This window comes from Excalfactoria chinensis, chromosome Z (genome assembly GCF_039878825.1).
Source record: "Excalfactoria chinensis isolate bCotChi1 chromosome Z, bCotChi1.hap2, whole genome shotgun sequence".
Taxonomy (NCBI): domain Eukaryota; kingdom Metazoa; phylum Chordata; class Aves; order Galliformes; family Phasianidae; genus Excalfactoria; species Excalfactoria chinensis.
Genome location: NC_092857.1, coordinates 15,679,072 through 15,702,715, shown reverse-complemented (window position 1 = coordinate 15,702,715; position 23,644 = coordinate 15,679,072). Strand labels below are relative to the sequence as shown.

The 23,644-nt window shown below is 36.9% G+C and overlaps 1 protein-coding gene across 5 annotated transcripts in view; it reads left to right on the top strand.

The window, feature by feature from the left end:
• Positions 1-17,054, top strand: part of ARL15 (ARF like GTPase 15) — a 219,273-nt gene extending 202,219 nt beyond the window's left edge. For all 5 annotated transcript variants that reach the window (XM_072360067.1, XM_072360068.1, XM_072360063.1 and 2 more), the window contains one exon: positions 9,335-17,054. In XM_072360067.1, coding sequence (XP_072216168.1) covers positions 9,335-9,487 — 153 coding nt within the window. In that variant the 3' untranslated portion in view covers positions 9,488-17,054. The remainder of the gene's footprint in view (positions 1-9,334) is intronic.
• Positions 17,055-23,644: the final 6,590 nt, after the last annotated feature.

Genomic DNA, 23,644 nt, shown 5'->3' with positions numbered 1-23,644 from the left:
TCAGGATAAGGTAGGGCAAGTGATGTCTTGATGCTGTTAGTGAGGAATATTCATTACTCTTTTGTTTGTCCGTTCCTGTGGTACCTTTTTACTGTTAGACTTCTCAGACAGAGCTATCTACTGGAACCTGCTGCATTGCAAGAACTAAGGCTCCAAAAATAACGATCCTAGCCTGTTGCCTTAAATTTTGAAAGCCAGAAGGAAGCTGGAGACCCGTACAGTTACACAGCATCTCGTTGTGTTCACCCATCTTCTCCAAATCCTTCCAGTCACCCCCAGCTTTTCCAGTATCATCTCTGCAGTTGTTTGCTGTTATTGCCCCCCAGCACAGGAAGAACCTCCATTCCCTGGTTAAAAACATCATCTCTCAGAGTAAGGAACTCCCTTTTTGCCCTTTGTGCAAAATTCTTTGCACAATAATTCTTTGTGCATTTACTAACACTTTAGAGGTGGTGGTGAATTGTTTTGCATGTCTGTTCTCTATACATATCCCTTATATTTTGTATCCATGTGCTTTATGAGAGAATCTGAAAGCTGTTAAAAGCTTCACTTAGGCCATGTCCTGTTCAGGGCTTGAAGGCATTCTGCCACATTTTATATGAAGAAATGGAGAAAAGTCTGTAGTAGCTGGAATACCTGGTTTAGAGCAGTGGCATGCTTTCAAAATTTATTTGTTTTGCTGTTTCTGGTTTGGATTAGAAATAGTTAATTGAAGTCAAGTATGAGCTTCTGTGGCCATACAGGCTGCATAACAAAATCTCACCACAGAGGACCTGAAGGGAGGTTGAAACCATCCTGCGTTTATTCGCTCTGCGCTGTACCCACAGAATGACTGTGATAGGCATGACCTCTGATCTTAGGTGCATGAGACCATATTGTAGAACCACAGCTACTTCTGAATAAATGGCTTTTCTTTGTGTTCTCACTGCCTGTTGGATTGGAGTGCTCTCAGCAGTGTAAATGTGGGGAACCAACCACAAAGCCCTTGGAAACTGTTCCTCATTATTGACACTAGAATACATGTCCATACAGTGTTGTGAAGCTTTGCAAACGTGGGCACAGAATACAGATGTTATTTATTCAAGTACGAAATGTATGTACATGTTCAGGCAGACACAGATGAATCATCACATATGCACTTCTCCAGAAAATATTGTTTAACTGTGATCCGAACAGAAAACATGCTATTTGCAGAAGGAGTGTCATAGTAAGGATTGATACTTGCACTTTTTATTATTCTAAAGGTTATTTTGACATTCGGCACCACAGGTCAACTGTTTTTTTTTCTTTTCTTTTTTCCTTTTTTTCTTTTTTTCTTCTTCTTCTTTTTTTTTTTTTTTCTGAAACCAGGTGTACTGTGGCTCAGGATTTGTTAGTAGCTGAAGCCACAATCTGTATTTAAAGATAACATATTTTGCAGCTGAAATCAGAATGCTGTGTTGTTAGCGTTATAGTATGAAGTAAACAAAGAATATTTACAGTCATTAAAATAAACCAAAAAAAAACCAAAAGCTATAAAGCTGTGAAAGGCTCATGGATATCTGCTCAAAGGTTCCTGTGTGTTGAATCTTCAATAGCTATTTGTATTTTTTAAGTTACCAGAATATAATTTAAAAAGCTGTGAAGTTAGAGGGTAAATAATGATAATGTGTAGTAAAAGGTTTTAGTAAGTTTATTAAAAAATTGTTTCTGTATGTGCTTTATTTTTTAAGCTAATTTGGGTAGTGATTAAAATTTAAACAAATTATTCTAAGTTGAAAATGATCTTAAATTCAATCAGTTATTCTAAAATATCTTAAGAATATGTTTGGATATGCTAAGAATATACTTGTATACAAGTTTGTCCTTACTTATAGAAAATGAACATTTCTTCCCTTTGTAATATGCGGGGAAAATGTGATATTTAGATGTACTCCAAATGCCTGACTTAAATCAGTTATAATTTTTAGCTTTACTCTTTTGTATTTTGTATTCCAACACTCTGGCTGAGATTTCTTGATGAACCAGAGCTGATCCTGCATCTCCTCCATTAAAGCAAAGCATTGTACATGCATGCACTGCCAGTATCTGCTGCAACCCAAATTACTTTGGAAAAGAACAGATAGCTAAGAAATGAATAGGAGCAGTGACCTACAGGATTAGTAATAAGGTAAAAATGTGCAGTCCAATACAGAAAATTACAGTTTTATATTATATATGAGAATCTGATTTTTTTTATTTCTACTTTACTAAATTAAAGAATTAAGGCTGTGGGCCTTAATTGTTATTATTGTTATTCTTCTGTGCTTTCATTGCACTTTATTTTATTTATTTATTTATTTTTACAACACCTCCTCTGTTCTTCAGTTCTTGTGGTTTCACTCATTGCTTAAGAATGGCGGCTGTGTTGCTCACTTTGGGGTTGGATATTGGCTGTCCAGCCCAGTGCTGTTTGTATGAATCTTCATCTGGAAGTCTGGTTTTCTCTGCATAGGTGTACTACAGCCATCTTTGTGTTATCTGTATGTTTTCCAGGTGTGTGGAAAACAGATGATTAGATAAAAAGAGTATGTTGGGAGAATAAAAAAAAAGAAGGCAAAGTACAGGTGTATCCTTTTGCATGGTAAAGGATTGCATGAAAAGAGCAGATAGGTGCCAGCAGCCACTCAAAACGTATCTTTGCTTTCATCTAAACACAGTGCCTCATGCAAGTCTTAGTAGTGTCTTTGCACATCCTGCAGTTTTTTTGTCATTATCTGTCTTATAGGCATAGGTCCATTCTAACATAACTGTATGTATCTGTATTTCAAAAACAAAACAAAGGGGAAAAAAAGCAACCAAAAAAAAACCAAACACATGTTTAAAAGTCTTCCACTCTTTCCATCCTGATAAATTACACAATATTTTGTATTTTACAATAAGCACTCCACTGTATTTTTCTTCCAGCTCTCTAACTTGCTCTGCTTTCCTCTGTCTCACACTTATATTTGCCAGGACTGCATGCTCTCTGTTTGGAACAGCATGTCTGTGCTGACTTGCCAGAGATCTTATTTCTTCATTCAGAACAGTTAGGAATCCTCTCTGAAACACATTTCTTTAAGCAGTTACTTATAACCTGAAAAGGGTGATGTCTTGTTGCCACACAGTATAACAAGAATGAAAAAGGGCACCTGTTTCACAAGCCACAATGTAAATTATTTTGTGAAATATCTTTTTAAGTAACTATTCCTCTTTGTAAGCAGTTAGGAGACAAAATATCTACCATGTGTATTATAGAACTAAGTTCAAAGCACAGTTAGTAGTGTTTCAGACAATCTTTGCAAAAATCAATTAAAAAGTTTGGAAAGTTGTACAATTAGAAATGCTAATTTCTAAATCATCTGCCAGTACCTGTGAGTACCTGAACAAAGCCTTGTGCTTATGTTTAAATCTTGTGTAGAGAATTTGCTTAGCTCACTGTCAGAGATATGCTGACGAAACTAGACCTGAGTTTTCTTTTGCTTTTGCTTCAGCAGGCCATACTTTAAAAGACATCAGTCAATCAATCAATTGGTCTATCAATAAAAGAGGTTCGGTGTCATGGTTCTGATCATTGTGGAATGCATTTAATTGATTTATTGCAAATGTTTGACGTTGCACTTAGAGACCTTGTGTTCAGTGGCACAGCTCAGTTGGCAATAAAATATGTAAGTTCAAGGAACTGGGGTTTTAAGGACATGTTGATAGTTGGTAGTGTTGTTTAACCTCAAATTGGCCTTTCTGGAAATAGTTCTGCTCATGGGCTGTTCTGGATCCTCAGCAGCACCCCCATCTCTTCCCATCAACAGAGGCACTTTTCTGAGGTAAGAGGTACCATGTGGAGTCAATAAAGATGAAGTATAGGTGTTTTAGGAGGAGTATGAGGCATGGGTGCATTACAGGGGTCCCTTTACACATGGATGAGATCACTGTTCTAAAGAAGCATGCAAATAGTCATGCATGAAGTACCATTGTAGGAGGATATGGAGTGTCTCTATAAGAAGTGTAAGTGTTATGAAACTTCTAACAGTTGTGCAGGCTTGAGCAGCTGTTCTGAACAGACAGGAGGCTTTTTTTTTCACCAAGTAAGGTGTCAGATAAAGAAGTTACCAGCAGATTTTTAGGGAAAGGCATGCAAGTGTTCACTTGTACAGCAGTGGATTATGCTAGTTGATTTAAGATGAAGTGGCTAAATATCCTTCCAGTCACTCTTATAAATCACTGTATATTGAGAACAAGATCAGCAGAAAAGCATGTGTAGCAGCAAAAGAGGCTGTGCAGCTTGCAGTACTTGTAGTATTCTAGCACAGAAACATAAACTAGAGTAGATTTCAAAGTACTTTTTAGCATCAGTGATTTAAGCCACGGGTTGCACTCCTTGGTTAGTAGGTCAACATTTGTGGTTTCTACTTAATTTGCAAGAATTTCCTTTCTTTTGTTTTCTGTTTTCCTTCTTTAGACATAACTTCTTTTACCTCTAATACTATCCTTTTCCTTATTGCAACTGTTTAAAGCTTTTTTTGTTTCTGTAGCATTATAAATATACTCTGAGCCTCTAATTACAGATGTTTTTTTTTTTTCTGTGCCACCTGCAAACGTTTTACCTTTTTAGCTGCACAGTTAATTTTCTTTAAGTTATTCATTTTATGTAGTTTCCCTTTTTAAAACTTAATGCTATGTGATGGGCTTTTTGGCTTTTTCTCTTCTCCAAAGATACTGAATTTGAGCCTGCTTTAGTCACTCTTGCAAGCAGCTCTTCTGTTGTTCATGGACTCAGTGCTCAAAATTACCTCTCTCTTGTGGGTTTTCTAAACAGTTGCCCCAAAAAGCAGATTTTTTTTTTCATGTTTGAGAATGTAATCTGAACATCACAGCCCAGTGAAAAATTTGCAGTGTCGATATGGGGAGATCCTGTCTCCCATTATTGTTGCATTTCTTATCCACTGGGATTTGGGATAAATGAATGAAATACTCCTTGTAATTAATATATGAATGCAGAAAATTAGATAATTTTAGTTTAATTTATGCTTTCACCAGAGCAGGAATACCTGCTTAATCCGGTAAAAGAATTAGAAAAATTCAGACGAGTAAGGAAACTGACATGACTGTGCAGCTTTTGATCAGATATAATATGTATATGTTACTACAGTTTGTAATATAATGGATAAAAAATATTTTATCCTTAAATTCTCCAAATACAGCCTGGTAATATAAATGATTTCTGGCATCTTGAATTTCTTTTCAGCAAATTAGAGTGGGTTGGAAGCCTTCTTGTGTTGGTGAATTTTGATATTGAATTTTTGAGTTGAGATGAAAAACAATGTATTGAAGCAGGTTTTGTTTCATCTCAAGTGAAAGACAGAAACGACTCTGTATTCATGTATTCTTACAGTATCTAAGTTTTCCTGAATGTCTTGTGCTGCAAACCATCTAGATGAGGTTCAGTAATGGAATATGTAAAAGCTTTCAGTGGGGACTGGTAAATCAATTTACGTAGATCAATTTGGTAACATCAGTTCCATGCTGCTGTGCTAATTTACCCCAGCTGAAGTTCTGGGCATCAATCCTTTTATTGTGTAGTGACTTTTCCAGAGCATAGGTTAAGCAACATTTGATAACCATATGCTTAGAGTATTGTGCCAACAGAATAAGACTTCAGAAGTTGGGGTGTGGGAAGAGTAATATAATAATAATGGCAAAAGTGCATTGTAGATTTTTTACTTTAGAGTGTGGCATAAATGCGATATCATCTTCTCTATATAACAAGGCCCTCATGTGGAGTCAAGACATACATTGAAATTCTGTGAAATAGTAGTAAAGAAGTCTTGAAATGATGTGGATTTAATTGATTATATTTTCTTCTAATGTTATGTCTTGAAAATTCAGCAGTCTCGAAGTAAACACTTAAAAATGCAAAGTGAGTATGTAAATGCATGTCTGATGTGTCAGACATCTGAAGCATGTTTGAGTCTTAATATTTTGCTTCAGCATCCATGTGTAGGCAGAACACTTTACATCAGTTATGCAAGAAATCAAGACAATAGAGCTCCTCTTAATAGCTGCCCTGCTTCACACTTGTGCACTTCTAGGAGCTGTAAAATAGTTACTGCTGCTTATCTTGTTAGGCAGGGGCTACCAAGGTGTGAAGTTAGAGGATTTCAACTTCCTTTAGACATTTTAATGATTAATGTACCTCCTCATAGAAAATCTGGCAGAGGACAAGTATATATGATGGCCATTCAGGCAGAAAGCAGCTACAAAGCAGTTAAAAGAAAGTGGATGAAGGGCTGAAAGCATGTCAGTGGAAAACTCAACTGCATTAACAGCAGCAGGCATCTGATTGTGCCAGTCTACTTTTGTGTTGTTTTATCTCTTATATGTAACAAAGGACTCAAGTCTGAAAACAACTTGTTATTTGAACTGAATAATGGGAAAAATTGTAGTACATTGCAGGTGAAAATATTTGTGCCTGCAAACGTATTTCTGGGACTTTCAAAATAGCAGAGCCTGTAAGTGATGAAATAGAGTAACATACTACAGTGTCTCTCAGCTTGTAGAAGATCACTTCTCTGTTAATTCTGGTTTAGTTAGATATTGCAAGACAAATAGTGTTATTTTTCTGATTTTGCATTAGAGATGTCATCTAGCAAATCTTTTTTTTCTCTGTAGAGAAAATGTTTCCTATTTGTCTGATTGCAAGTTGTGCTTTCCTGCTGTTTTCAAATCTCCACTTCATGAGTATTTTAGTTTCAGTATTCATTCAGTCTTACTAATGCAGAGACTGTGAACTGTTCCTTAGCTGTGTAAAATGATGATTTTGTTACCTCTTGATTACACACCAAGTAAGATTAAAAAAATATATTTCAGTCATCTTTGGGCCTCCAAATAAAAAAAAAAAAGTCTCTGGAAAATTTGTCTTATTAATCAGTTGATGCTGTTTGAGTACTGAAATAGAAATTAGATCTTGCAGTCTGCAGGCTCTGAAATATAACTTGAAGTCATTGTGTTTTTCTTGGCTAAAGACTGCCTTGGGAATCAATGTTGTATTTGCTTACAAATGCACAAGACTCAGTGCAAGCCTGCTTACTGCCATCATTTCCTTTTGTATGTGTTCGTACATATTTAATGCTTTTAAACCCAAGTAATCTCATTAAACATAATAACCTCTTCCTGATTATTTCCTCATATGGCACAGCCTAAATTAAAGAACATATGTAAATAACATTGCAGAGTTCATTGAGCTCAAGGGGCTGATAGCAATAGTCTTCCAGTAGAGGGGGTGTGGTGGACATCCTTTGGGTTTTGGGCCTGAAACATCTCAAGTTACTCAACCATATTTGTCAGCTTAACACCAGCAGGCTGCTCCATCAACTAGCCGTGCTGTCACCTTGCTTTGTTATGTTCCTGTGCCCCTTTTACTTCCTCCTCTTGCTTTGCAGTCAGGGAGGCTGTTACTGAGAGAGGCAAGAGAGCTTTCTTTCCCTGCTTCTCCAAAACTGTGATCAGTGCCACCTATTTAAAATATTAATGGGAGTAAATTCAATTTGGTGTCACTTCAGCTGCAAGAAATATCATCTTGTATCACTTGTAGAGATTATTGTTTATATTCCAGTCACATACAATCGTGTAATTGTATCAGTTATTAATATGACTCTGTGTCAGCAATGATAAAAAGTTGATATTAAAATAACAGTTGTTGCAGGCTCAGGTTTTTTCTGATTTGTTTGATGTGCAGTGAGCGCCAGATACTGCTCTTCATTTTCTACATTTTTTTTTATTTTTATTTTTATTTTTATTTTTATTTTTATTTTTTTCCAGATTACTATTGATACTATTGTGCTTTGTTGGAAATACATTTGAAAAGTTTCCATCTGTATCTTTGCTGGTGGGAGCAGAAGTTCTGTTCTCTAAACCAAATCAGTTTTTCTAATATTTGCTACTGAAAGCTCTATTCCAAAATCTTTACTAAAAAATGAGAAACCTTCCTTCCACATTGCCAAATTGAATTCTGATTTGTGTGAGTTGATGCAACCGTAGTTGGTTTCTTCCATTATAATCGGTTATTTGATAAATAGATGTGTTGTGTAGATGCTACACAAGTGTACAGAGATGCTGCAGGTTGTTTTTCTCCACTGCACATGGAGCCATCACACTGTGTGGCTTCAGCTGGCTGTCTAGGGAGTCCACTGCCTACCACAACATGAGCTGTTCCTGTTGATGTGCAATACTTGTGGCTTAGTCTGCAATAGAAGAAAATTAAGTATATTTGGCAAGAATTATACAGAATAAGAACATGCAAACTAAGTCAGAAATAATCTTTCTGTTTGCGTATTGACAATAGCACATATTGTATATAATTTTGAATTTAAAAACTGAATGTCTATTTTAACACGTCAGCTATGAGTAAACTTTTGAATGAAATACTGTCAAAGACTGAAAATCTGATTAGAACAGCTAGAGGTAATCTGTTGACCAATGTGGCCTGCAAACTCTTTTTCTAATAGGCATTTATGGGATAAAAACCATGTTTTGGCACTCCACTTGTTAATTTGAGAAGTGAGTATAGTATTAAATTCAAATATTTTATTTTGCAGTATTCCTGTGGGTCTGTGTTCCTAACTTCATACTGACTTTTTTTCAATAAGCGGCATCTTCTTCAGTAAATTTTGTCACGGCATTTAGTCATTCTAAAACTTGCAGTTCTATTCTGCATCATAGCCCTTGCCTCCTTGATGCATGTTTGCTGCAGAAATAAAACTGGAATTAGTTTAATTAAAAGCTTTCTTTCTTTATAGGCATCATTATGTATTATTAGTGAGCAGCTGAAAGATGATGGAATGTGCAGGATTTTGAATGAAAGCCATCATGTCCCACGTATTTTTTTCATTCTAATCACATTGGTGTGCTAATATTCTGTGTTGCGTCTTAAAAACTAATGGATTTTGAAAGAATTTTGCTGTGAAACATGCAGCTCTAACACTGAAGTTCAAATGCAACCTAGAATTTCTTTATTACATTTGCCATTTAGGCTGTGCTTTTGAAAACTTGCATTGTGTGCTTTGTTCTTTGCATTAAGTATGTATAATTCTTCCCCAGACCTCCCATGCTGTTAAACGTATGGGTAGAATCGTAGCTTGCAATCAGGTCACTCACCTCTAAAGAAAACACTTTCAGGTCACAACATATAACCTATATTATAAGAACAGCTGTTCATAAGATGCTAAAAATGAGGTACCTGATCTTTTACATGTTGTTTTTGACAATTTGCATGTTGTTTTTCTTATTTTTTTAAGATTTGGTTGTAATGCTAACAGGTCGCTCTCTTTTTCCATAATAGATCAAAAAATACTTCGAACTTGAGCCACTTGCACGTGGAAAGCGCTGGATTCTTAAACCCTGCTCCTTGGATGATATGGAGGCAGTAAAAGACAGCTTCTCCCTTCTAATAAACTTGTTGGAGGAGAGAGACTTCGAACCTTCAAGAATGTGAAATGCAAGAGGGAAGAGTTGTTTTCGAGGCATCACTGTACCTGTTCATTCTTCTCACAGATTACTTATGGTGTGGTATCAACACTGTGCTGTGACGTTCATACACAGTGCAGAATGTCCTTTTGTTAAAATAAATATTCTGTGAATCAGGTACACGACTATTTCCAGTAAAATCGTCTACACTACTGAAATAGGGAGTTCCTCTTTGTTTACCACTAGTTCTGCACACACTGCATGTTGCTTTCTTGCCATCATCCTTGATAGAAAATACTGCACGCACAAGAATAACATAGTCTGTAAAGGTGGCATTCTACTTGCTACCTTGTTTTTTAAAAGTAACTCATGTCTTAAGGATTTGTGAGACTAATCTGTATTAGCTTGTTTGCTGACCCCACAGTCTGAAAAGCACAGCCACTGAGAACCTTAACATTACTGATACCTTGAAAAACAAGTTGTTTTATGTCAGTGCAAAGGTTAGTCTGAAATTTTACTAAATGAAAACACAGTGGATGTATTAGATTCCTTTCCTTAAGCCACTGCATAACCTTGTAAAACACAGAACCATTATTTTGCTGGAAGTTCCCATAAAGGGAAATTCGCACACAGATGTGTGCAGGTAACAGTATTGCTGAAGAATCAGTGACATAAAAAAGAAACAATGTTTTTAGAAAGTATACAGAAGTTGGTTAAACTAGTAGTTCTCACTTTTTTATCAGAGAAGCAAGGCAAATGTCTGTTAATTCAGCTGTGGTGGCTTTATTACTAGTTATAAGTGTGACTGATTTTAAGGATTGCCTTCTTTATCTCTCACTCACAGTATGCAACTGTTGCTTCGACAGTGCCAAGGCATCCATACCATAATGAGGGGCCTTCCAGTGTTTGTATCATAAGCTTCTCCTTTCAAGGGATTATAACCTGTCCTTTCAAACTTCCTCTGGACAACATGTTACTTAAAAGACAAAAAAGTATTCATTGGAAACATTTGTAATAGGTTTGGAAAAATCCTATTTAGTTCCAGTAGCACAGTGCATGCTTCCACTTTCCAGATTTCCCCCACTGTAGATTTTCAGGTTTTTTCACTGACTTTTGTTGACTTTTAAAACATTATTGACTGATTTTGTTCTTAAAAGAAATATGCCAGGTCGCTGGTTCACCATGAAGTCAATCACAACAGGGTATGTGCAGATTGGTCACCAGGCTGGTGCACACCTTGAATGTTGTGCCTTGCACATGAATGTGTTTCACACAAGCTGTCAGTGGTTCCTCATGGATTTTGCTTATTTTTTGAAGCTTATAACTCCTGTTGCAGGGCTGTAGGCAACATATCTTTCCACTCCGAGCATTTATTTTTTAAGTTTAAAGTTTATTGTAGTTTCTTATTAGTTTATTTGAGAATTAGAAAATAGTTAGCATCAGCTTTTAAAGGCTTATAAAAGCCATTTCTCTGTTTTTTGCAATTTTGCTCCTTGTTAAACAAAATGTTTTTATAGGTTTTTGGTTACTTTTCCATATCCATGGATTTCTTGCATTGCTCCCCCAGAACTATTTCTGCCCAAATGTGTGGCCTGATAGTTACTCTTTCAACTCAGTTCCTACTATCAGAACAAAGCTGGAATAACTGTTTAGCTCGCTGTTTGACTTTGTGACAGAATAGGCATGAAGGGCATCTCTTCTTGCTTTGTTTTGTTTCTGTTTCCTGCCAGGTAAATCACCCCATTGCTCCTACTCTTGGAAATATAAAAAAAAACTGGAATTACCCATTTAAAGCACACAGACAAGCCTTATGATAGTTCAAGCCTCTTCACCTGCAGAAGCAACTTGGTTGCTCATCAGTTTCTCTCCTGTGGGTTAAGGAGGCTCCTTTACCTGAGTTTGCAGAGGAAGTGGATCTGATGTGCAGCTCCACTCTCTCTCTTAGCTTTCGTGAGTTTAGAGATTACAGAGTCCCAAGATTTTCTTCCCTGATTGGGCAAAATGACAAGTAGAAAATGGTGGGGAGGAGAAAGAGTCTCATCTCCCAGAGAAGGAAGGCTGTTTGATAAAAAGGAAGGCAAAGAGATGGATTCAGAGCTTTGTCACAGAGCATTAGCATTAGACAAAAAATAATAATAATAGTTCTCATTTTTTTCCTCATTCCTTCCCATTTTGATAGTATGGACCAAAAGTATAAAAAATTGAAGGAATCCCAACTGTATCACGTTATTGGAACTACACTTATTTGTACTATTAGTGTTTCTGGTTCCGTGATTTTGAGCAACCTGAACTAGTGGTAGATGTCCTTGTTCGTTGCAGGGGAGTTGGACTAGATGACCTTCAAAGGTTCCTTCCAACTCAAGTGATTCTATGACTCTAGGATTCTATGACTCCATAGTTCCTGAGTTTTATATTTTAGTCATGATTTCCCAACTATGCACTGTTGGAAGGTGCTACATGACTAACATCCAAAAGGCCCAACTAGTCAATGAGAATACAGCTTTGGCATGTGCCAGTGTGCAGCTAGACTGGACCTTTTGATGGTAAATGCTTTTTCTTTATGGGGATACCAACTGCACAGTAGCAGTGATTTATTTTTCAAAATAACTTTAAATATGCTTTTTCTTACTAATACAGCGATCATTCCTCACCGCAGGTTGAAACAATACCTCATACATGCTTAAGGCTAAGACCAACGCTTAACTTTACTTTGAATGTAGTTCTGTGGCTTTGTGTTGTGGATGAACTTAATGGATATGTACCCTTTTACTGTCTGTGAGCACCTTCAACTTTTTATGAAAGTATTAAAAATGCTTCTAGCAGTTCACATCACACTTCGTTGTCTAAAGTGTTTTGAATGCTTTGGCTGTAGCAGAACATGTAAGTACCATGAGCACCATGCAAATTTTATTTGGATGATTGGATGATCAGTCTCAATTGCATTTTCTTGGTTTTGTTTGGGGCTTTTTTTGTGTGTTTTTTTGTATTTGTTTTCATTTTTTTTAAATCTTCTCCCACACACTCATCATTTAGGTGAAATAAAGTTGGGCACTAGTCTCAGCTTTCCATGCAGGTTCATTAAGGAGAGAACGTTGTCTTTTTTAAAAAAGATACTGTGCTTAAATGTTCTGTAGACATCTGTTAAATTACTTTGTGCGTATGTGTGAGTGTGTGTATGTGTATGTGCCCACATCAGGCTTCTTCTCAGAGCTGTAGTTGTCTGCAGCGCCTCAGCCGTCAGAATGAAAACATTATCAATCAGTATCCAACAACAGCTGGTTTTGACAAGCTTCTGTCTGCTGCTTAATGCTTTACAACTTGTCAGTGCAACTTTTTTTGTCTACTCACTCTGAGCTGATAATCTTACTGCTTCCATGTTGCGTCCTGTACTTGTACTTCTAGCATTTGTATGGAAAAAAAAGTTAAATCTTAGTGCATTTTGATATTATTTCTTGCTGTATAATGTTCCACGTGTATCTTAGCTTGCCTCTTCAAAATGCGCTATACAAAAATCTGTGATGTATTATTTCATTTAATTTCTTGCATTTCATTATATTTATAGAAGTTGCAGATTTTTGTACCGTATTAGTTACTACAGTTGCCTTTTTGTAATGGCAATTAATTTATATTACGAAAGTTTGTATCTTTACTGTAGTTGAGAGTATTAGTTAACTGCCATATTACCTTGACTTTATACTAAAAATACAGTGTCTCTACACAAAAGTTGACCCGTTTGGGTGGACAACTACTAGACATGAGGAACTTGTACTGTTTGTGATTTATACATGATTTCCACTATCAAAAAGACAAAAAGAAAATAAACACTGTGTAGAACTGAGTTGCTAAGTTTGGATTTTTTGAGTAGAAACCAATTCTAGGAACCTGGTGTATTTACTTCAGTAGAGAACATTAAAGCAGTTTATTTGCTCTTAGATTAAAACAATAATAATAATAATAATAATAACACACTCAGATATAGGTGAAAATTTGAAATTTCCAAAGGTTAGCTGACTTATTTCCAAAGTAAGATGTTGTTACTTGAGAAAAACACCTGAGAGATATTGCAGACATTGCTGGAACAGGAGCTGGTGTAATCTTTATGCTTTTATTCTATGATGTTAAACTGAGGGACTTGTTTACCCGACTAGAAATCATTGCCGTGGTGCAATACATATACTGACACAGAAAATGCCTCAGAATTTGAATAAATTAAAATAATGTGGAAAAAATAAAAGCGTGCTGAGACACGATGGTGCTATGCTCTAAAACACTGAGCAGAAACGACACTCACGGCTGATGGGATACCAGCACCAATAGCTGGTCGGTAGGTTACTGATTCAACTCCCGAGATATGCTTTTTCAGAATTTTATTTATTTTTTTATTTGTAAGCTCCGAGTATTTTCTTCAATCTTATGTGTTACATAAATAGGAACTGAAAATCTGCTAATCATTCCTCATTTGATAGCTCTTTAAAGAATTTTCATTAGCTCATTAGCCCTTTGACCTAATAGTTCAAACAAATAAAAACATCTGTTTGTGTCAGCTGTAGGGTTAGTCATCCAGGGCCTAGGTTAACACAAGGATGAGAGAGATATCCTATGTGAAAGGAGAAACCATTCCCTTTTCAGTATCTGCAGCTGAAAAGCAGCCCTAAAATCACCCTGTAAGGAAATAGAACTGCCGAGTTCTGTTAGGTGAAGATATAGGGAAAGATCATTAGTTTGCTCAGCCCTCATGGGTGAACTGACTAATGTTATTGTGTGGGTTGGACTGAAGATCAAGTCTAATTGAACAAGTAATGAGACATTTATGCTTAACGCTGGCTGCATATATTTCAGCTTTTATCACAGATATATTTATAGAAACTCAAGATATGTTGTCTGTATTGCTTGTTCATTCACCAGATTTCATAGGAAAATGTATTACGTGTTATTTTGGTGGGTTCTGGTGGAATTTATTCAGGACAGACTCACTTATGCAGTGTGTTTATGCATCAAATATGTTGAGCGCTTTCATTTATGATGTCTTAAATATGCCTTCATTTTTTGAATAACTGAAACTGAAAGGGTGTATGTTCCAATGTGAATGTTGAGGTTAACTGTAGTCTGCACAGCTCCAATTATTCATGGCAGTTAGCTGGAGAGAACAGAAGGGGCAAATGTTAATCTGTTTGTCTTGCTTACAGTAAATCCAACAAAAGCAAAATGTCCTGTGCTGGTTTAGGATAATCACAAAAAATGAAGTTGAAGTGGAAACTGTGGAGCATAAGGATGGTGAATAATCCATGCTCAACCATTTTATTATTGTGGGAATGGAGGACTTACTGCCTAGCAGTTACTTGACTTTTGGTTGGGAGAATACTTGTAAAGAGAAGCTTTTGTATAGTTAATTTCTAAAGACAGCAACATTTCTTCTCGTATGAAAATTCTGTATATATGCCCCTATGCTAGTAAGGGCATGTATACGGAAACATGCAGTGTAGCTTTCTATTATGCTTGTGTGCAAAATAAAGAAAGCAAGGCATAGTTAATTTCCTTAGTTCACACTATTACATTGTAAGCTAAAACTCAGAAAAAAATAAAATAAAATAAAATACAGCTATTAGAGATCTTTTTTATCTGCCACCTTGAAGTTGTGAAATGCTGTTGTTCATGTTTATTACTATGCCACGTAACTATGATTTATTGCATTTCAGTGTGCCTTGGCAAGTATTTTGCGTGTATTAAGTAAAACAAGATAAAAATACATTATGTTGTGGTTTAGCAACTTCCCTGTGTAAAGAAATGCTCTCTTTCTAAGGAGACATTTGCCACTGCAGTACAGAAGTCTCATATTATTGCTCTGATGTAAATTACTGCTAGCTGAAATGCTAAATCATTTAAATCCCAAACAAAAGATCTAATACTGGATGTTGGGAATATCTTACATAGTTCCAAAGATGGTGTGGAGGAGTGAGTAAAACCGTTACTTACTTGTACGTGTTGCAAAACTGAACTAAATATAATGACAAAACACAGCAAAGTATTCACTATTTTTGTAATGTGACAGTCTTGGATTTGGAAGTTTGATTATATTTTCAGGATCATAAAAGCATTTTGTAAAAGGCTTAATTATACTGTAGGTTAAATTTTGGGCTTGTCAACTTTGACACAGTCCCTTTAAAGCAACAATTCCTGTGTGTTAAGGCTGGCACTTTAAAAATCCTTGTACACATTCTGCTAGCACATGTTAAAACAGCAGCATTTCCTTTCCAGTGGCACCCCATCTCATTTCCACTTCGCATCCTCATTTCCAACTGATAACACATCTTGTTGCTTTTTTAAACAACAGATTTGCACACATCTCATAGAAAACTTTGTGGGCTACCATGTGGGATGGCATAGTCTCAGAGAAGATGATGACCCAAATTAAAAATAGAGTCAATGTTTTTTAACTTGTGCGCTAGGATTGGTGTATCACATTTAATGACTATATTGCTGCCAGTATTAAAATCCTGAGTTTTAAATGCTTGTAACAACACACGTCTATTAGCAGAACTATGTCAGAATTATTTTTTTGTAGCAGTTGCTTGTGGTGTCGTTGTAAGACATGCAGATTCAAGATGTGAATAGGACTGTAGCATTTAGAATTAACAGTGATTAAATGGCAGTATCTGGGAAATTGCTTTCTTGTTTAACAGTGAAGTGAACAATGCAGTCTCATCACTGCCTCAGTATTTACCTCTCCACAGAAGAGAAATGAGCATTCATTGTCAATAATGTAAATTAAAACTCCTTTAGTCTAGCTTTACTATGTTGCTTTCTTGCTGTCAGGATAGTTTAGATCCTCATTGGTTTACTTGTCTGTTAGTTAAAGCTGAAAGCCTTCCTTTAAGTTTATGAAACTGTGATTAAAAACAAACAAAACAGACAAACAATCAGAAGATGCTAGCTGCTGCTTCTAAAAATATTTTTATTCATGATTTGCAGGAGTGTGACTGATGGAGAAAAGTTCATTGTTTACCTTTAAAATTTAAAGCATGACCTTTTGGTTACAGTAAATACAGTACTGCAAGTCTGGTAAAGTAATCACATATAGTAAAGGTATTGAGACCATTTACTTCACATTCCTCTCTATTAGCTTCCACAATTAACATGATCCACAGCTGAAAAAATAATTCTGGTTGTCAGTGATAAATGGGGTGTAATCGTCAATCACTGAAGCTGACAGTATTATTTTAAAAAGATACTGCAAACAAATGTTTACCCAGAGATAGCAGTATGTTGCTGAGACTTTGTTCCCTGCAGTTTTCATTTCATTTGTGTGGCAAGCTGATTTTAGTGTTCATTTTCACAATAAAAATGTTGTGTTTCCCCCCCTCCCCTTTTTATTGTTATAGAGTAAGGATAACATTCAAACACCAAATTCTTCAGCAGAACCTGGAGCATTCCTGGTAGCTCAGACTCGAGAACTGAGACAGAACCTTAGCTTTTATTTGTTTTCTTTCCTTGTTCTGATGAGTGGACCTGAGGTTTTGATTCAGGCCTGTCTCCATGGAGAGGTGCCAGTATTATAGGAATATACTGCAATAGGCTATATAAATATCTTGCCTATTTTTAGCACTTGCTTTTGATCCCCAAAGAATTTTAATATCAGTGTCAAATGCCATGTGCTGTTTTCATACGTTGATACATCAATGATTTAGACGTGTAAGAAAATGCAAACCATTTTTGTAGAGAAGATATCCCATACTAGCTTATTCTTTTCTAAGTGTTAAAAAATCTTCCATAAAATTGCTTCAGAATGGTGAATCTTGCTGTTCTGATTATTTGTGAGAGATTCAGCAGTCTTACCTTCAGGTTTGAGCCAAATCAAACAGAAGAGAAACTGTTTTCTCTTTCCAGCTTAGCATTTTATAATACATGCATACTGGTGGTTTACATGCTCACAGACAGATCATATGTGGGAACCACTTCATGTCTACTCTGATTAAGGCCCAATGGAGGTGGTTAATACTAGTGCTAATCACTATTTCCAGTTACTGGTTTGATTCTTAAATTCCTTCCTGCATATAATGGTTAAAAACCACGCCTTTTGTGTTCACACCTGTTTACATAATACCCACCTGCAAGCATACGTTCTGAGAGGTGGATTATGCAGGTAGAGGGAACTCTATGGAAACAGTTATCTCCAGATGAGCTATGGTATCGGGGCCTGTCTCTGTCTAGGCGTGCATGAAGACCTGTTTCTCACCATCTTTATTTGTGTATTTATGTATTTTAGTTTGAATCTGTCTACTTTAACCCAGTGAAGAACTCTGCATCATGCAATTTCTGATCTCTGACTGGTGGGTTTATCTTAAAAGAGGAGTTAAAACAGGAGGTCTAACTATGATGTTTCATTTTGTGATTAAAACATTTAAAACGTGATTAAAACACTTGATGGGTTGGAGTATAACTGACATGAGCAGATATGTCCTGATCCATCTGGCTGATAGTGAAAATGGATTCTCATTTGCTAATCTTGAAATTAAACAAGAAAAAAAAAAAAAAAAAAGGCTGTATAACAGCCAGTAGCAGAAATGTGGTTGTAACAAAAAACAAACAAACAAACAAACAAACAAACATACAAACAAAAACCTTGGTCATTCATTTTTCTGTAGAGATGAGCATCACTAATAGATCAGTTCATCAAGAGGTGTGCAAAATGTTAGCCCAGTGTAACTAAAGACACTGGACACCACTGTGCTGTAACACCTCTGTCTCAGGGACTGGAAATAAATTACCTGTCTGAGCCTATAGCCTGTTGGCCATTAGGTATTCAGCATATAGATAACAGTGCTGAGGGGAGAGGATGGTTTGAGGAGCTACTGGCAGCAGTTCTGCCTTGCTAGGCTGGACCAACCACATCTTCCTCCACAGGGGGGCTCAAAAGACCAGCAGCAGTGCAGCTCTGCTGCAGGAACACACATCGCTTGTTAGATCTACATGGGGTTCATGGGCCTCAATCCAGCCATACCAGCTCCCTGAGAAGAGCACTTTTCAAGATGACAAAAGAAATACCAAACTGGGAAAAGCAGTAATGGTGGCATGCCTCCACACCTGTCAGGCTGTGTTACAATTTCAGTCTTTGATTGTTGGTCCCATAAAGGTGTCTTTTTTTTTTTTTTTTTTTTTTTTTTTTCATGTTATTAGAGCAATTACAGTTATTATACTAAATTTGTCCTTTCTGAAGGGAGCAAGAACAAATGAGGGAGGATTAGCATATAAATTGATCCTGGATGTGTGGGGAACTCACAGCAGGTCTGCTCGGCAGACAGGCAAAGGCGGTGAGATATTACAGAGGAGCAGGGTTTGCAGCCACCTTCCTCTGCGGCCCTTTGCTGATGACCCTTTGAGGAATGTCTCCAACTGTCTGGCAGATTCATTTGACAGCGAGGCATTTTGGAGCTCTGTCAGCCAGCACAGATCAAAGCCTGCTCCTCAGCTGGAGCAGACTGGGACACGTGATTCCACCCGTCCTGTGGACAAGGCCTATCCTCAGCACTGCCTCTGCCAGAGAAGCACTGCCATGTAATGGTATAACTAGAATATAACTCCCTCTGTGTTTTGGGGAGTACCTGCTCACCCCAGTGACACTGGCTGCGTTTGAGCAAGCAGTGCTCCCTTTGGTGTCATGAAGCCAGGCCACAGCCTGCAGTGCCAGCCTTCACCAGGCATCACCTCCTGGGAATTGTGTCAGGAAGGGCGTCAGATCCACTCTGCAGATGTTTGTAGTTCAGAAGGGATGCAGGTGATAGGTTTCAGAGCTGTTTTAAATGGAAATGAACTGTCTTTTAGGCATGGGAAGCCATTTGCAGTGTCCAGATTTCCTGCTGTGTTTACCCTTATGTTAACCTGCTCTTGCTGTCCAGGGAGAGGAGGAGGGTGCTTCTAGCTTACCCAAATGCTAAACAAAAACAGAAACAGAAATAGTTTGATTTTTCCCTGGGACTTAAGTATTACTCCTGCCCTTGCTTCCTTGACTCTCCAAGCCTCTCCACAGTTATGATACTGAGTTGCTGTTGCTTTGAATATAGATGTGAGGCTTTTGAAGTGCATTTACTTTTGTGAAATGCTGAAATAGAGCATAAGGGGATTTTCTGGTGGCTATGAGGCACACATCTTTAGAGATGATATAGAATATAACCTTTTGTCTGGACACCTTCCACCCAGAGATGGACAGCTGCTCAGTTACAAAAGAAATAGTTGGGTAATAGTGAAACTGGAAGTTTTGCCACTTCAGATTTGGAAAGTTTATGATCTGATTTAAATGCTGAAAATGGAGCCCCTTTTTAGATTTTTAATAATTTCAGTCCAGCAATCACTGTTGGTGAGTAACTGATGTGTAAATTAACTTTCCAATATCACTAGTAGAATAATGTATTTAGAAAGCTTTCAGATAAACCTCTGGATCACTAAATTGTTCACACCAGCACTGCTCTGTACCTTGCTGTTTTAATGACAAAGGGTGTTACTGTGCTTTAAATAAAGTAATGTCATTTGGTGCTGAATGAGATGTTTTGAGTTCCCAAGTTCCCATAGATGTGAAAAAATGCAGCTTTTTTTTTCTTTTTTTCTTTTCTTTCTGTGTGTTTTTTTTTTTTGTTTTTGTTTTTGTTTTTGTTTTTTTTTTAATAGAGGCAAACGTTAAAGAGGCTTTGTTTTTTTAAGTGCAAGAAATGTCTAAAATGGTGCATCTCTGGTCAGCATTTCAGCTGTCATAGTGCAAGAAACAAGTTGCTGTCCTTGCTTAATTTTTACAACTCTAGAATATCAAAACAAATAAAAGTACATTGCATTAAAACTGGACTTTCAGAAGCCTGTCTGCTTGAAGGTATATACTACTTTTTAAAAAGTCTTTGACAGTAACAAGTGTAGCAGGTATTCTACATGCATATATTATCAGTCCATCTCCTTACCTTTTTCAAAAACTTATCTCTGTTTCACTATCAGATCTGTCTTAGAAGTAAAAGGGTAGCTGGTTGAATATGACCTACAAGTCTTGACAGTTGCTGAGTATCTGCTCCTTAATCAGTACAACTTTTTTGCCTTTCGGTTGTGATTCAGGACAGGTACAGAAATTTATTTCCATAGCTGAAATTGAACAGATAGTACAAAAATTACTGGCTGTTCATTCAAACACAGGATTTTTAATAAGTGGAAACTGGCTTTTTACTGGGTTATACTCCATTGTAGCTGCAGAAAAACAAACAAATAAATTAAAAAGTCCTCATTTGCACTATGGTATTCAAATTTAAGAGAACAACAGAAAGGATAATAAGTCAGGAAAGCTAACTTTCCTCTTCCAAGCAATAAAGAGAAACCACTTGGCTGGTAAAACATCCTGCTCTAGAATTCCTGGTGGGCTCATTGATTTACAAAGATCCATTCAGTTCTCACTGTTATTAAACTAGAGGTATTAAGATTTGGAGGCCTTCATCAACTGGTCTTAGTAACAATCCAAGAAATCAGATTTCTCAAATGTTATATTTTTGCTGACTTTAAAAAAAAAACAACAAAACAAGCAAACCTTTACTTCTGACCACTCTGTGGGTCAGTGGCCTAATAACTGAGAAAGTAGGTCCGACTTCAGAAATTCAGTAATGTTGGTGAATGTATTTTCCCTTATATAGTATTTAATCTACTGATCATGCAGAAATATTTTTCTCTTGTTTAATCAATATTTCAGAATGTTTTACTTACTATATTCATTGCTGATTTTGCTCACATGAGGATTTTTTTATAAATCACTCCTATAAATAGCAAAGATGCTAATTTTTGGACTGCAACTGTATGAACTTGTTCAGAAAGTATTTTCTGCTGTGATCTATTCCACTAGAAATCTGTTTTGTTCCTTTTCATTTACATCTGTTGACCAGCACTAACCCTTATATTATGCCCTCTCAAGCATACAAGGTTCTACAAAGCTTTGAACAGTGTTCATGTGTTTCTGGTGAAAAGCAACATATCTTAGAGTATTCAAATAACATACAGTATGTTTTTATTTAATGCAAGGAGATGCATGGAGAAAAAAAAATAGCAACAAAACATGTTGACCTCTCTCCAGTAAGTTTTCTCAAGAACATTGCAAAATACATGTGAACTCCCTTGGCCTATTCAGCCTTTCCAGATGCATCATTCTCCTGGGTAGCTAGACAGATGCAGAGTTAAGTGGGAGTGCAGATAAGCATGTTGGATACCAGTGCTGTACTGAGATACATAGGCTTCCATAAAGTAAGGTAAATATAATCTTTATTTCTCCATTTTAAAGTTTTCTTTGAAGAAAGTGTTTTGTTTAGCTGTTTATTTGTTTACAGAACAAAGGAATTTTTTTATTATTTTTTTTTTAAATACACTTATGAAATAGCTCTTTCAAATAATCACTTATGGGATATTATTGCCAGAATACATAAAACATTACAATGTTCTTTCTCCTCCAGAATTGCTCAGTTTTTCTCCTCGTCTGTGGAAACCACTTGATTTTATAGAGCAGTGTCTAGCCTATATCTATACCCTATGGTCACATTAGCATCACAGTATAATTATTTTCAGTTTCTTGAAGTAAATAATGCAGGAAATTCAGAGAAAAAATGTATTACCAAAATATATTAGCTAAAAAGTGATTTAGAGGAAACCAGTGTGCATGCTTAAAATCGTACTTGCTGTAAATGTTTTGTTGAAAAACAATATCACCTTGAAGTTTCAATGTATGTAAACATGAAATTCTGTTATCAGAATTATTTGTGAATGAGATATCTGTATTTACAGTAAAATTTGTTTCATAACTTTGTCATCCTTATTGAATCACAGGACCATAGAATGTCCTGGGTTGAAAAGCACCTCAAAGATCATCCAGTTTCAAACCCCCTGCTATGTGCAGGTCACCCAGGCTGCCCAGAGCTACATCCAGCCTGGCCTTGAATGCCTTTGGGGATGGGGCATCCACAACCTCATTGGGCAACCTGTTCCAGTGCATCACCACCCTCTGTGTGAAAAACTTCCTTTGAATACCTAACCTAAATCTCCCCTGTCTTAATTTAAAGTACTTCCCCCTCGTCCTATCACTAGCCACCCACGTAAACAGTCATTCCCCCACCTCTTTACATGCTCCCTTCAAGTACTGGAAGATCACAATGAGGTCTCTCTGGATCCTTCTCCATGCTAAACAAACAATCCCAGTTCCCTTAACCTTTCCTCACAGCAGAGATACTCATTCCACTGAGTTTGTAATATATCTTTCCAAACAGTGCATGGTCTATCTGGATTTCGCTCTCAGTTCAGTTTGCCATTCAGCTGTAGTTATAGCCAGTGATGAAAATTAGGGTTTATCTAGCCTACTGTCAAGTTGAGGCTGTTGATCAACCCTCCTAAGGGGACTTAGAGATCTTGTCTTTAGGTGTAATAGGGTCTGCAATGCTAATGGTGTCACAAAACATTGGTATTATATCTTTTCCCCTCCATCACTGAATTCTCTTTATGTCTGCAGCATTTAGTACAGCATGTAATATGTTACCAGTGGTCTTCAACAGGTGAAAGACAAAGCACAGATGTTTAAGGAAAGGGAGCATTTCCACAGTTGAGTGACTGAAGGTAGGTTGAATTTTCAAATTCACACAAACTGACTAGAGGGAATTATGGGTATCATCTTCCTTCCCTTAAGACAGATGAGCTTCATAAACACGCTTGAAAAACAGATCCTCTAATCTTTCTCATAGTGTTCTGGACTCAGGTCTCGAACTGAGATAGAAGGAATAAATTTATTCTCTTTGGTGGTCTGGGTTTCATTCTTGCTTCTGTCTTCCATGGCAGATAGTTTGACTTTTGTCATCTCCAGGCCATGATGTGGTACTCTGAGGAAGCATGCCTCAAACCCATCCAAAAACTTGTCCTGGTTCAGAATATTGATCTTCATTTTGTCTATTCAAATGGAATTGTAGAAACATAGTGAACTTTCATTCACTGCTTTGCTCATCTCTTGATTGCCATGTCCCAAAAGAAGACCCTGGCATCCAAAGACAATACCTCCTTATCATACAGCCCCAGCAGCTAGAAAACAAGGGAAAGCCTTGAGTGGTGGCCTATGCCTGGCTGCAGGCAGCATCTTCTCAGTGTGAGGTGGCATCTGTGACACGGTTTGGTGCAAGGGCTAACTTGGTAGTTAAAC